We start from the raw sequence: 16,437 nt of genomic DNA, 5'->3' as shown, positions 1-16,437 counted from the left end.
CAATAGCTATCTTTTTTTTTAAATTTTAGTCCAAAATGATTTTTTTTTTTATCAAAATAAACCGAAAAAATACAGGACTTTTGTTTTTTATATCACAATCACATCAAAACTGACAAAACATAGCATAGCCATAGGAGAATCAGTATATTCATACACATATAAACAAGAATTTATCAAACTATAGCATTTACAAACCTTTTCTGTTGTGTTGCTGTCCATCTTTGTGATCTGGACCTTGAGGGTCTGTCTGAACACATTTACCAGTGGTCTTATGATCATCAGAAGAAACATGTTTTGATTGCCGATTTTTTGTTCTATCCTCCAGATCAGTTAAATTGTCTAAACTACTTCCTGAAGATGGAGGCTGGAGCATTAAATCATGAGTATCTATAACATCTTCATCAGAATCACCCACCAGAGTGGAATCTGAGTGACAACTACTACGATCACCAGGAGATCGCTGATCTAAGTGAAGAGTGTCTTTTTGCCAGGCTAAGATTCGTGAATGAAGGTCCATTTGTGGTACTGATTTAGGATCACAATTTAAAAGAGAACCATAAAATGTTTTATCCCAGGGTGCACAGAACTCTGTTTCTGCATTAGACCTAGTTGATACTGGTGCATAGTGACTTGTAAGATTATCATATTCTGACATAGCACCGCTGTAAATAATGGTCGGAATTTGTTGTAAAGGTTTCACAGTTAATTGAGGATTCACACTGGAAATTAGATCTTCCACCGTTGATAATTCTGAGAACATAGAATGTCTTGAGGCATCGTTTAATTTAGACGGTCGATAAACGGGGAATCTACTCAAAGTAGTAGTTACTTGCTCTTGATCATCACAATCGTCAAACATCGAATCCTCCTTAAATTGACTATATCCACTTTGTTGTTTATTCACATTTGATCCTTTAGCTATGTGTAGTTTTTCTAATTCACTAGCCACATGTTTAATACTTTCTCTATCAAGAACTGTCATGTTATTATCAGCATTTTGACTCGATCGCTCTTTCATACTATGAGATCGTCGCATGGGAGCAGGAATTCTCTCCAAAACTTCAGAATCGTTAGGATTAGCACCATTACTTAAATTATATTCAAAATCATAGTTTTCCTGACTTTCATAACCAGGGGACATAATAGTTTCTAAATTTGGACCCTGTGAAACACCTTTCACTTTTCTTCCACTTAGTCCCATAGATGGAGCTGATCGTCTTCTAATGCGAACTAGATTAACATGCTCATCTTCATTGGAATCTAATGCATCAAATGGTTCTGCATAAACTGGACTTTTAATACCAGACTTAGAACTACTAGATGCACTAGACTCTTTATCAACAATATTTTTCAATGGTTTTGGTTTAGATATTACTTTAACTGGGCTTGTTTGAGTTGAGATTGTAGCAGATATTGTAGCACTCAGGATTTTGTCTGATCTAAATGATTCTCCAAGTTTATCTTGAGTATTTTGTATATCTAATGATACAGATTTCCTAAGTTTTCGTTGAGAGATCGAACCTGAATGTGTTGTTTGAACTCCTGCATCTGTATGCAAGTTGTTTTGAATACAAGTCTGAATTTTATTTTCCGATCGTATAACACTAATTGCATTGTTTAAAAGAGTAGGTGATGTTACTGTTGATTTTTCCGCTACTTTAGGATAAGGATTGGTTCTTTTACACTTATGTCTTTTTGTTTTACCTTGAACAGAAGAAATAGGAGTAGCACAAGATGACGACCGCCAAACGTCTTCATAATCACTCATTTTATCTGATAGACTACTTTTAAAATACTGATTATCTGGGATATTTAACAAATCTAAGGAAGTTGTAAAATATAAGTTTGATTTCTGTTTCGAAACACGAGGATGGGTTTTAGAATTTACTCCATCACTGGAATTTCCTGATGACCAATTATCATCCATTTGTTTATTTGACTGACACTTTTCACATATACTGCCTTCTGATGTTTTTCTCCGTCCTAATGCTGAATGATGAATGTTGGGAGACGACACAACTGTGCCATCCCGATTAAGATGGAACTTTACGGGTGATGAGTTCTGATGAATGTTTGTATGACTACCTGTCAAGCTTTCTTCAGACTGGCTTGAAAGTGGTTCTTTAAAACACTGTGTTGATAAAGATTGACCTAGTCTTTGTTTCTTATAATGTTTAGCACTTGTGATATTAATTGGTTCACTTCTAGATTTATGTAAAGGTTCACATCTCATTGGAGTAGATAATGAATTATTAGATCCTTGGAAAGACAGTGATAAATTGGATCCTTTGTCAAATCTATATGATGTCCAAAAATCTGAAAAGAAATAAAATGTTTATATTAATAGAATCTATGTAATTACTGAGAAATACTTCAATTTAAGTTATGTATGCCTTGTCAGCAATATATTTAGATGCTTATTTGGTGAATTAATGTTTTATTTGTATGTCATTTTTGATACACTGATTACTGATAAAAGTGTATTTTGGGATAATTTGCTGTTAATTGCTGTCTCATTGATATATTTTCCCATATCTCTTTCATTAAAGGCGTAAAAGCAGCAAATTGATTGTAAGACTTTCTATGCTAAAATATGTGTGTTCTTTAAACAAATTTTATTTTTCTGTTTATTTTTCACTTATCAGAGTAAAATACAATGCACCCTCTATCAAATATCATGATATTATGAACATGTCACATCAAAATAAATGAATTTTGTTTTTCTGATATACTATAGTTATTATGAAGATTAAGGCAGATATTTTGTAAATTTATATGAGACTTTTGTGTAATGTGAGAGGACATCATTTATGAGAAATAACAGATTCTTATAACATTTTAATACCTTGTCCTAATAATGATAATGATGTTAATTCCTGAAGAGTTTTTGCTCTTCTTATTGTGGGTGGCAGCACTAGTCGATGAGGTAATTCCTCTCTGTAAATATGAAAAAAGTACTTTATTAAGCATGCACTATAATAAGGATTACTCTTAATTAACAAATAACACATTTATGGCATATACAACTGGAAATTATCTGTATTTCTTCTATGGTTTTTGCACTTTTTTGGGTGGAAATTGTTTAGATTGTCCTTGACAAAGAGTTTCACTACAGGTTTCTTAGATGTCTTTGATTTTGTAAAGTCTTCATCTGTCATCCTTTTTCAAGAGTGCATAAATATGACCAATATATTTTTCTAGTACATATCATTAGTGGTGCCACTGATGGACATTGTACAAGACACAAACCAATGAACAAAGTTCACTGCTGGATTTTTTTGTGGGGTTAATGTACCTCAATCTTTATTTCTCGCATTTTGCTTTTTTGTGTGTTTTTAAAATTGAATTGTCTATTACGGTATGTTATGCTATTCCTGTTTTTGTTGGTTTTAATTTTGCCATGATCTTGTGCCCCTCTTTTTGCTCTCTACTGATAATTTAAAAAATTCACTTATATAGATACTGGCAATAGTTGACCCCAATCAATATTTTAATACTTTCTTGGTTACTTACAAATTTTCATGATAAAATGCAACCAATTTTGTGAGATCAGAAAATATATGGCTTGACCCCTGAACCCTGTATCCATCTCTAATGTTCTCAATCAAGTAGTGATCAACATTAGCACCACTTCTTGTAGGAAACTGAGCTGACAAGGCATATGTGTTAGGTTGGCTGGAGTTCCGGATTATAAATGTCTGAAAATAAATATCACTTACTCATTCAAGTACATTATTTTATGGGGAAAAAAATCACATTTTCATGCAGGAAATGTAAATTGCACACTGTAATGGTACAAGACCATGTGCCTCCAGCATATTTTACAATTGTACATATATATTTGTATTTTGACTGCCATGTTAAATTGTTATATTATGACTATCTTGTAAAATACAATTTTGTGGTTTTTAATCTTATCTTTTCAGTCTTCAACTGGTGAAGCCAAAGGGGACTATAGGTGTACACTCTGTCTGTCTGTTATTCAGTCCATCTATATGTCATTCACCCTATATGTCTATCACTTTAAAGTTTTGTAATTTTTTATCTTTTATTGGAAGATAAATGTAAAATCCCTTTCTTTTTTTTATTGCATCAGACTTCAAGTCAGGAATGTGACAGTTGTCCATTCTTTTGATGTGTTTTATCATTTGATTTTGCCATTTGATTAGGGACTTTCCGTTTTGAATTTTCCTCAGAGTTTAGTATTTTTGTGATTTTACTTTTTTCTGTTACCTTTTCAATTTGAACTCAAAATTGATCTTAACATACCCCAATTTCCCTGTCTTTCAGTAAATGGACTGCTCCAGATCTGCCAATTTCTGAGAGCAGCCATATTGGGTGTGTTTTTGACAGCCTCTCTAAGAAGTTGATTGGACGATGATCAGAGTCTGACAAAGGATCACTGCCATTGTCTGGATAGGAGGGAATTTCTAATGCCTGAAATGACAAATGAAAACTATTGATCATAGTTAACTACTATCCTGAAAAAAAAAAAATATCTACAGACATATATATCGGAATGCTAAATGAAAGTATATCATAACTTGTGGTAGCTTACTTGTTTTGTCTTTATAATACCATATAGCAGGTTATTTTCGCGGGTGTAAAATTTCGCGATTTCCATTGAATAAGGTCAATGAAGGTATACGCACTATTTTGCCAGTTATTATTTTGGCCAATTCAAAACTTTTATCAATACCTTAACCTATACACTTTTCAATGGGCGGAATTTATTTTGGCAATTTTGTTATATCCGTGAAAATAAGCGTAAATTTACAACCAGCAAAAATAACCCCTATATGGTACGCCTGTTGTGTGGCAAATTTACAGTTAAGAATTTTTTCTATTTTTTTTTAAAATCTTACGTAAAGTTTTCTATGCTTAAAAAATCCATATCGATCAAGATCACTCTTGTATTTTTGTTTATGTTGAGGTATCCTCCAATATAGGTCAAGTCAATATAAATACATAACATAAAAACATCCAGATGACTACCATGAACAAACTTTCCTTCGTTTCTTAATGTGTTAAATATATCCTCTAGGTACTACCTTTGAATGTGTAATCTAGGCTAAAGTCCTTCAGATGACCTGACTGAACAGACTATCCTTGGTTTCTGTTTGTGCTGAGGTGTTCTCAATGGTTTCCTTGTGATCCAGGCTGAGGAAATCCAGATGACCTGACTAAATTGATTTTGTCCTAGGTATGTTCTTGCTGAGATATACTCCAGGAGTCGATTTCACCAAAAAACTTACGACTAAGATTGATCGTAATTATACTGAATTGTTCATAACATACGATCAATCTTAGTCTTAAGTTTTCTTGTGAAATCGATTCCAGGTACTTACATTGGGTGAGTGATCCAGAATAAACATCATGATGACCTTACTGAACAGATTCTATCCTGGGTTTCTGTTTGTGCCCAGTTACCATCTACATACTCACTTTGGGTGAGTGATCCAGGCTAAACACATCCAGATGACCTGACAGAACAGAATCACTCCTGGGATTGTCTTTGTTGAGTGATATTCCATGTACTTACTTTGGGTGAGTGATCCAGGCTAAACACATCCAGATGACCTGATAGAACAGAATCACTCCTGGGTTTTTGTTCACAGTTATAGCTATCTGTGGAGGCCAGAGTTCCAAATGCACTGTCTTCCCCAAAGCCAGGACTACTATCTGTATATGTCTGTCCCTTACTGAAAGCAAAGGTGGTCAATATATGATACATATTTTCTAATTCTATTTCATGAAATTGGGGTCAAAACTCTGATTTGGCATTAAAATTAGAAAGATCATATCATAGGGAACATGTGTACTAAGTTTCATGTTAATCAGACTTCAACTTCATCAACCAGATGCTCCGCAGGGCGTAGCTTTATACGACCGCAGAGGTTGAACCCTGAACGGTTGGGGCAAGTATGGACACAACATTCAAGCTGGATTCAGCTCTAAATTTGGATTGTGATTAAATAGTTGACACAGCATAGGTTTCTGACACAGAATGAATGTGTTCTAATGAACTTAAAATTTTTGTTTTCTCTTAGAGCAATTCACTATGCTGTTGAATATTAATCCTCTCAAAAAAATGTTTGAAGAAATTTTCTTTTTTATTTATGAAATTTCAAATGAGAAAAATTGAACCCAATTTTTTTAATCACATCCCCCTTTCCCTTATTCCAAAACTAATCTCAATTAAAATTTCTAATGGAGTTTGCAACAATAACTACTCATTTAAATACATCATAAAATATTAAGATGTAAAAAAAACTGCTTGTTATCACTGAATGGTAAAGATTATTTTAATTTATCAGTTGGTAGTAAAAAGTGAATATACATTGTATATTGTATATAACAAAGATTTAAGTTGATTCTGGACAAAGAAAGATAACTCCAATTAAAAAAAATCTTGCTATTGCACAATATTTTGCAATTAGATATTTCTTGCTTACTATTCTGGACAAAGAAAGATAACTCTAATTAAAAAAAAAATTGCTATTTCACAATATTGTGCAATTAGATATTTCTTGCCATTGCGCAATACTGTGCAATTGAAAAGACTTGCTATTGCACAATACTTAATATAATAATTTTAGATCCTGATTTGGACCAACTTGAAAACTGGGCCCATAATAAAAAATCTAAGTACATTTTTGGATTCAGCATATCAAAGAACCCCAAGATTTCAATTTTTGTTAAAATCAGACTAAGTTTAATTTTGGACCCTTTGGACTTTAGTGTAGACCAATTTGAAAACAGGACCAAAAATGAAGAATCTACATACACAGTTAGATTTGGTATATCAAAGAACCCCATTTATTCAATTTTTGATGAAATCAAACAAAGTTTAATTTTGGACCCCGATTTGGACCAACTTGAAAACTGGGCCAATAATCAAGAATCTAAGTACATTTTTAGATTCAGCATATCAAAGAACCTAACTGATTCATTTTTTGTCAAAATCAAACTAAGTTTAATTTTGGACCCTTTGGACCTTAATGTAGACCAATTTAAAAACGGGACCAAAAGTTAAGAATCTACATACACAGTCATGACAGTTAGATTCGGCATATCAAAGAACCCCAATTATTCAATTTTGATGAAATCAAACAAAGTTTAATTTTGGACCCTTTGGGCCCCTTATTATGTTGGGACCAAAACTCCCAAAATCAATACCAACCTTCCTTTTATGGTCATAAACCTTGTGTTTAAATTTCATAGATTTCTATTTACTTATACTAACATTATGGTGCGAAAACCAAGAAAAATGCTTATTTGGGTCCCTTTTTGGCCCCTAATTCCTAAACTGTTGGGACCTAAACTCCCAAAATCAATACCAACCTTCCTTTTGTAGTCATTAACATTGTGTTTAAATTTCATTGATTTCTATTTACTTAAACTAAAGTTATTGTGCGAAAACCAAGAATAATGCTTATTTGGGCCCTTTTTTGGCCCCTAATTCCTAAACTGTTGAAACCAAAACTCCCAAAATCAATCCCAACCGTTCTTTTGTGGTTATAAACCTTGTGTCAAAATTTCATAGATTTCTATTAACTTAAACTAAAGTTATAGTGCGAAAACCAAGAAAATGCTTATTTGGGCCCTTTTTGGCCCCTAATTCCTAAAATGTTGGGACCAAAACTCCCAAAATCAATACCAACCTTCCTTTTGTGGTCATAAACCTTGGGTTAAAATTTCATGGATTTCCATTCACTTTTACTAAAGTTGGAGTGCGAAAACTAAAAGTATTCGGACGACGAAGCCGACGACGACGACGCCAACGTGATAGCAATATACGACGAAAATTTTTTCAAATTTTGCGGTCGTATAAAAACTACCCTGACTCATAACTTTAACCTGAAGCAGGACAGACAGAAAAAAGAACAGAAAAACAGATGGATGAACAGACACACAGACCAGAAAACAGAATGTCCATAAAAATGGGGTTTAAAAATATATAATTTTTACATAATGGGTAATATTTTTTACCTTCATTGTATTTGTATTTTGACTCTCTGACTGCCTCTGGTATACAAAATTACAAGCCTAGCATCATGGCTTTCATTAATCAGGTTTTTTTATAAGAAAAAAACAAATTAACAAATATCAACTTCATAACTGCTACATTAATTAAGCAGGTTTCTAAAGCTGTTTGAAGTACTAGTACTTGAGGGGAAAAAAATATTTTGTACTTTCTTTGGCTTAACATGCTTAATAAGTAAAAGTAGTAATCAACTTAGCTAGTTAAACTCATCAACTAAATTATGTTTAAAATACTGAAAAGATATTAGTTCCATTACTTGGGTTTTACACTTAATATCATATAGGCCATAAAACTAAGGCATACAAATAACCAATACACAATAAAATTCTTCTTTAGAGAACACTGACTGTATTTGTTCCAGTAGTTAAACCCTCTCTATTATATCATAAGAAAAACCAATTGTATACAGTATTCATATAAATATGTTTTTTTTTAATCAAACAATAAATCTCTCTATATCTATTTGTACTGTGGATTCAATATTATTCGTGGGATACCAATTTTCATGGATTTCATGGGTAAGTTGTGAAACTGAAATTGTCTTTATGAATATTTCCAACCAGATCTATATATAACTACAATAGTTTCAAAATACTATTAAACACAATTTATTTCTTCATGTATATCAATTTAAAAAAAATTCCAATATTCTATCTATAAATAATATATATACATAAATTTTACGTCCCATTGTGTTATTTTATTCTCAATTACATGAAATAAAACTGCTTGAATAAGGTATAAATATACTTTACATAAATTTAATCATATCGAAACTACAGATAATGGTAAACCCATTTATAGCCTTAATACTCCATTCCATTTAGACATTTTCTTTTGTCTATAGGTAGACAAGCGATAGACGTTCAGATAAGTCATGACAAAAATATTCCATTCATAAAATTTAAACCTAAACCATCCTATTAGGGTTATTTGTATTGTAATGACTATCTTAATTTGCTAAAAATGACACCTCAAGTATGACTAAAACAGTTGATGCATAAGTAACATTCCCAAATGTAATTTTCTTTTTGATACAATTCTGGCAAAGTTTTTTGTACATATTTTAAAACTGTTTTATGTTAAACAGTGAAAAAATGTGCTCTAATTTTTTTCAGGAATACTATTTATAGACTTGTAAAATATCTGACAATAATGTCCTATTTAAATTGTATAAAAAACATGAAATTCATGACATAAAATAATTTGAATAAAACACTAATGTATCCGTAAATGACCATTTTATAGATATAATAAAAATTATGTATTTAAACTAAATTTTTGAAACTACTATAAAGATGTGTCACTTAGCATTTCTATGAGTCAGCAACCTATCAAAACAATTAAACCAAAGTCAAACCTAGAGGTCAATTATGCCCAAGTCATATCTATGGGTCAATGATATATACACAGTCTTTATAACATGTCAAGTTCCAAATTGTGTTCAGTCCAGACGAAAATAGTAAATGAATTGAATAATTGAAGAATCTATACTATATTTCTATTTGGGCAAAAGACTGAACCAAACAAGGCATTCACTGATGAGGCAGCTGACTTCAAAAGCAGGCACAAGACAACTTTATAAAGTCACTTTTTGAAGATCACTCTACAATTTATCGGTAATTGATATTGATTTTTAATTCTAATTAGGAATAACAAATTAAATGGTGACCTATGTTTTCAGGTTGATTTTGATCCACCACAAGTAAGCTCTTAAATATAAGTTGGACTGATTTAAATGAGAAGTATTGAAAATGAGAAGTATTTTTTTACTTATCCTTATCATACATAGGACATGAAACAACATGAGAATATTGGTAATACAGTGTACCCTGCCTTATCCGACACCTGAGTATTCCAACATCCTGCTTTAACCGACACATTTTCATGGTCCTAAAATATGCCTATCCTTGCAAAAAAAACCTTAGAATTTCTATAACCTGCTTAATCCAACTTTTTTTTCTGGTCCCCACATGTGTCCGATAACACAGGTTTCACTGACAGGGAAATTGGAGCAGACGAAAAAATATCCAAACTTGTCTGTAGACTCACTATAAATGTATGAGGTTTAGATCTAGAAGGACAATGAAAATTTGATCTAGTTCATTAAATAAACTTAGATATTTAATAACATTCAGTTTTTTTAAATCTTCTTCTGTGGTTAAAGGATAAATTATATTTTCCTGGATATTAGATTTCGCTGTTTTGCGATTCATGTAACCAAGCCTTTGTAAAACACTTGCACTTCTTTCAACATTTAAATTTGTAGAATTCATATACCCACAAAATCCACTAAATTGGTATCCATTTGTGCCGCTATGATAAGATTTATCTGAACATACCCAAATGTTGTAAACTTTCTTTCTGCTGTCACAGGATATGGATAAATATGGCAAAGGTCATTCAGCAGCAGGTCAAGGTCACTGGCTATATTATTCAGCATCTGAAAAATGAAATAATACTTATGTTACCACAGGTATTTCATCATTACCTACCTTCTTTTTTTAATATCCCTTATAAAATGTGTGGTTTCTTAATTTTTACCATTCACCAATTGGTTATACAGATGGTATAAGTGAATATCTTTGAACTAAATTGTTTGAATGGGAAAGTACAATTGTACTATAAAACAAAAGTACATGTTTTGCTTGTAATATATTCACACATAAAAATGAAGAAAAACTGTGTAATATTCATTCAATTTCTATTCAATTTGACCAATAAAATTTAAAAATATTTACAATCACAATTTTTGAAATTTAAGCTTGAAAAGTTGACATAACATATATACGACATCCTGATTAATACAGTTATATCACATGGCATCCTGAATATAGTATAAGTATGCAAGTACAGAAAAATACTGTAATAAAATAATTTCAAATAAATAAACAGTAAATAGATAAAATGTAAAATTTATAGACATTAAAAACAATTTTAACTGTAAAATACTAATACCAACATGTAACTAAGTACATAATACACCTTCTGTCAAAACATCACACCTATATATTAATCCAATAAAATATTGTGTGTACAACCGCAGAAATATTCTGTCTCCCTCGGGATAGACAGACTGACGAGTGAAGGTCGCCAAGTACCGATTGTGTTTTTAATTTTTGAGTGGTATAGATACTACATGATTCAGGATCATTGATTTAAATTTCTATCCTAAAGGATGAAATGATCAGTTTTGTATTATTTGTCAGATAAAAGGACCTACCTATTTATGAAACCAATAGATTTTATGTATGCCTTTTGTATGCATCATGAACAAATGATTATGTCGTTTAATGGTTGTAATCACGTTAGGTTCAACAACTTAACATATATTTAGAAGTACAAATTTCCTCAAGAGTTACTGTAATGAGTTAGGACAATATTTTAGATCCTTATATGTCATGTTGGATCATGATGATTAAAATATAACTTTGGTACTTATTATTTTTAAATCATAATCCTAAATTAAGTTATTTTACCACTAACGTACAACCCATTCTCAATTTTACCCTCCAGCCAAAATTTCAACAAAAAAAATTGTGGTCTTGTTTATTGTGAGGGATTGATTTAGAAAATAGTGATTCAATGAAAAATAAAATTCAATTCGCTTTAGAAATGTTTCTCTTTCTGAGGTTTTTTACAAAATGGATAGTACAGCACAGTCATTGCTTCAAACATGTCAAATGTACTAGACTAAAAGTACATATGACTGACAAAAATCTGAAAATCAAGCCTGAAAAAAATCTAAAATACACTACATAAAACTTGATAGTTAAAACTGCCTGCGGACAAGGCCACAGTGACCTTTATACCTTGAAAAATAATCGTCCACCTTAACCCCTGGTCATTCTGGTGTTGATGTGTGAAAAGTGGACACTGATAATAACTATTTATATGGGAAACTTAAAAAAGAGAATAGGGAGAGCATGAGTCAAAGCAAGTCAAAGCAACAGTGCAGGTGTTCATTTCCTACAAAAGTGTTTCTTAAACCTTTAATTTAACTGAACTTTTAACTTATTTTATATATTTAAGAAGCTAGACGATTTTTTTTCATTTCTGTACGCTACAAAATAAAAAATAAATGAGTATGGAAGAATAGTGAACATGATTAAAAATTGAACTATGGTTCCTTAATTCTAATGAAAAATGATTTGTTATGCCTCTTTTTGATGCCATCTACCTCATACTTTACTATTGACCATGTTGACAGTCAAAGTTATTGGCAATAGACATTTCTGGGATAGTTAAAGTGTGTTCTTTTGAAACTTGTACATTTGTACTACTACATGTATTGAACTAGGATATCATTATTGTGCAGGAAGAGTTGTCACCTTCAATCGGATTTGATGGGCCTAATATATAAATATCTTTTAAAATCTGTCTATTTCAAACTATTTTTCTGGAAAATGTAAAACAGATAGTTGATAAATTCTAGGAAATTTAATTTTTTTACTACAGGTTTCATATATTGGTATTACTAAGCTGAAATACTGAATTTCTTTTAACAAGCACATGTCATGCATGTCCTGCAACAATTATTATATAGGTGCAATTTCAACTTTCTTTTATTTTATATTTTTCATGAGATTTCTAATGGAGTAAAACTTTTTATACATGGCAGAACAAAATCTACATTGCATGGCAAATAGTAATCAAATCAAACACAACCTTCAAAAAATCTTCCTGTCAGAGACCTTGTTTAATAGACTTTTTGATCATTCTTGTCAAAGCAGATCGACATAAACGAGACACAAAGCAGCAACTATCTATTTATCACTTTTTCCAGAAAAAGAGGTTAAATATTCAGCTTTCATTGGGAAAAAGAACTAGAATATCAAACATGAATCAATCATTTAAAAACATATGACAAGTTGTCTTATTAAGATGTCAGAGATGTAAGGACCAAGATGGAGGTGGAATTAACAAGTTTTAGCCATGTTTCTGAATCCTATTTGGAAAATCGTCTACTAAATTGTCATGTTTTGTTTTCGTTGTAAACGTAAAATTATCATGTGACTAGTTTTTTGTCTTAACTTTTATATTTTGTTTTAAAGAATTACAAAAATTTATAAAATACTTCGTTAGAACTATGATGAAAGTAGCAAAGAAACATATTCTAAGCAATAAAATGATAATTTAAGTTGAAGAAGAAGAAAACCTACCCATACTTATGAATCCTTTTGTTTGTAAGATTTCACACAATATAAATCCATTACGTAAAGACACAATAACATAATTAATTACATTCGCTCATTGTATTTACCTTGGCCAGGTACTTCCGCTGGCCATGTTGACAATGACTGATAGCAAGCAAATAGACTGGGGGTTCACTATCGGTATTAACTTTTACGCAAATCATCTATTCAAATTTTATCAAAACAAACTAGAACATGTTAACGTGTTTTAAAGGTTTCATAAATAAAGGAAGTAAAATAATATATATTTGTTCTACCTGTTTGATTTGAAGAGAAATAAGTCATTTCCTTCAGGCAGAACACTTTAATGTAAAAGATAAAATAGATTTCAATGTCTTCAATAAAAACATTAAAAAGTTGTAATAAAAATATGAAATTATTAAGTGATGTGGGCGTACAAAATTACATTGTCATTTGAACTTGACAATTCATTTAATTTCACAATGAACAAAAATACAAAAAAACCTACCCTTGATGATTTCAAGTCTTTCATTGTTTTTCTCTATCAAATCTGAACTTTACTATTTGTTTGATTAAATAGATATCAAATTAAATTTACATGTATTTATATAAAGATATCAATATATAATTACAGCTTAATCTCTTTTGACCTCATATAAATAATTTATTTAATACCTCATAACAAAAATAAACTTTACCTGCAGTTTATAAAAGCTGTCAGCGACCTTAGGTAGCCCAGCGGAGAAATAATCAAGTGTCGCTTAAAACTGTCCGTTAATTTATTGTCCCGTAAAAGTAATGTCCTCACTGTTACACCTGTTTGTTACCTTTAATAGTGTAAAAACCGTCATATTTGCTAACGACTATGTTAAAAACCATGAGTTTGTCAGATAACCTATTCGTCTGGGTATTTACACAGACTCGGTCAACCGTCAAAAAGAACCCAAACAAATTAAGGATACCCTTTTTTTTAAATGGAGTGCAGAAAATTTCACCACAAATATCTAGAATTGATAAGACCTGAACAAAAGATTTAAATTGGGATCGGTAGAATCCTTTACGATACTGATCATTCCCTTATTTGTATATTATCAAAACTTACGAAGATAAGTTGTTAGATGAAAAGATCAACTAAATTTAATGGATCATTTTTGGTTTTTCTTATTACACCTTATGAACAGTTCTATTATGGTTTACAACAACATTCAGATTTCTGAAGAACCAAAAATTACCACAATAAATGAAAGAGTCTATAATAATTAATTGGACGTTCATAATGAAACTGCTAGACAAAGTGGCCTATTATAGTCCACTGTAAGCCTATAGTCAGAATGTCTCATAGGGTTTTTATTTGGGGTCATGACGCTATGACTTTTATATCAAACTTAAATTTGAATCTTGACTTAATAGTATTCAATACATGTAGTATATTTTGTTTTCAAGGGGTCTGAACCATTCTCGCTTAACTGGTGTGATCTGAAACTTGACTTTACTGTTATAGTATTAATATGTTGTTTTTTTTTATTTTTAGGGGTTTGAACCTCCTTGCTACTGGTGTGGTCTATTAGACTTTTAAGCAACATTCTTGTATTACAATTCTGATATAGTTTTTTTACCGCATATTTTATTTCATATTGTATCCGGAACACAAACCTCATACCACATCTGTGTGAAACTTTACTAAGTAGATGATAAAATCATTGATGAAATTGAAGACATGCACTATACTGTGCAGTACTGCCAAGTATTTATATAATGTACAGATATAAATATTACATATCTTACGGATATAAATATTACACATGTCTTTCAATTGTGCAGATAATCCATTTATTGTGTCAACAGTGAAACATGTGATAAGTTGTGGAATAAAATGTAGGTTTAAATGAGGGGTGTTATAAATGTCATATAACGTGAGAAAGTGTAAAGTGCAAAAAAATGGAAAGGCAAAATATTTTAACAAAAAGCGATTAAACAAATAACTTAACAAGAAAAAAACTTAGCTGCTAACCATATATGAAAATAATCATCTAGATTACAAATATATCTATATAGACTAATTCTGAAAAGCTTCCAAAATTTGCAACGTCAGCACATAAAGAATTGCAGTTCAAGAATTTAATTACAAAGCATTATTCTCTTGACAAATTATTAGGCACCTGTGTCAAAATAGACCATGTTATTGCTAAAAAGACCAAAATGTTAAGTTAAATAAGTAGAAACAGGATTTAGTAATGTTCAGTTGTACCTAGCAACTTAAATAAAACAGTCAATGATAAGTTGATAGTGAAATATTCAATATACAGTCAAACTTGAATATATCTAGGTCATCTTAGAGATCAGAGAAAACATACCATATAAAAAAAAGTGACTTTTAAAATTGAGGTTCAAAATGGATAGATATATTTATTGTAATACTATAAATGTACAAAAAAAGGGTGACCTAAAAAGATGATTGATTGATTAGTGTTTAATGCCACTTTCTCCACTATGGTGCTATTTCGTGGCAGTCAGGTTTTTTTTAATGGACTCAAGTTGTTTGACTACTTAGACCACTTCAATAAAGATGAACTTTATAGCTGGTTAGAATATTCTGTGAAGTGCTAATTTTTGACTTATTGTAATGGTACATGTATATAAAGAAAACATATTGCTAGCTTTGAAAGTGGTAATGTTTTAAATATTAATTGTGAAAAATGATGCTGAATAAAATAAACATAAAAAATCTTGAAACAAGAAAATCAAATTAATATCTATTAAAGAAGTATCTTACCAGTAAAAACTCCAATCTACGTAAGGGTGGCTTGAAATAAATGTGTAAGTAAAGATTAGACAGTTAGTACTATTCTACAGTGTTACATGTGCATGTACAAATCTATAGAGGATATACATAAAAGACTAGGAGCTTTGAAGAACATGCACCATTTATCTGGCTACTGTATCTATTGATAATGAGGTCTTCATAAAATCAAATCTTTGGGGAACGTATTTGAGCTGAGATTTATTCTAAAGGTCAATTTAGGAGAAATTCAGGTCAATGTTCTGAATTTTCTAATTTTCTTAAAATGAGCAAATGATGGCATCCGTCTGACCAGAAATCTTCCATGATGATGATGGATAAGTGGTATACGTTTGTTAAGATTTGTTTTTCTTTTTTTTTGGATACAATTAAAGTGTCAAATTTAGTCTTTCATCATAAAAAATTTAAGTCCCAGTTAATGTCTTTACTGTCAT

At 31.0% G+C, this 16,437-nt stretch overlaps 1 protein-coding gene across 11 annotated transcripts in view; it reads right to left on the bottom strand.

Annotated features, from left to right (window-relative positions):
• The window catches only part of LOC139516734 (protein sprint-like), a 54,965-nt gene that overhangs the window by 15,068 nt on the left and 23,460 nt on the right, over positions 1-16,437 (bottom strand). For 5 of the 11 annotated variants that reach the window (XM_071307000.1, XM_071307005.1, XM_071307003.1 and 2 more), the window contains 7 exons: positions 15,977-16,006; positions 10,390-10,490; positions 5,543-5,702; positions 4,270-4,437; positions 3,514-3,698; positions 2,846-2,937; positions 196-2,316 (listed from right to left, as the gene is read on the bottom strand). In XM_071307000.1, coding sequence (XP_071163101.1) covers positions 196-2,316; positions 2,846-2,937; positions 3,514-3,698; positions 4,270-4,437; positions 5,543-5,702; positions 10,390-10,490; positions 15,977-16,006 — 2,857 coding nt within the window. Of the gene's footprint in view, positions 1-195; positions 2,317-2,845; positions 2,938-3,513; positions 3,699-4,269; positions 4,438-5,542; positions 5,703-10,389; positions 10,491-11,009; positions 11,263-13,209; positions 13,412-13,901; positions 14,259-15,976; positions 16,007-16,437 lie in introns of those variants that run through there. The other 6 variants (XM_071307006.1, XM_071307007.1, XM_071307008.1 and 3 more) reach the window with 4 other exon arrangements.

This window comes from Mytilus edulis, chromosome 3 (assembly GCF_963676685.1).
Source record: "Mytilus edulis chromosome 3, xbMytEdul2.2, whole genome shotgun sequence".
Classification (NCBI taxonomy): domain Eukaryota; kingdom Metazoa; phylum Mollusca; class Bivalvia; order Mytilida; family Mytilidae; genus Mytilus; species Mytilus edulis.
The sequence above is the reverse complement of the archived record's forward strand: the minus strand, read 5'-3'. Positions and strand labels throughout refer to the sequence as shown.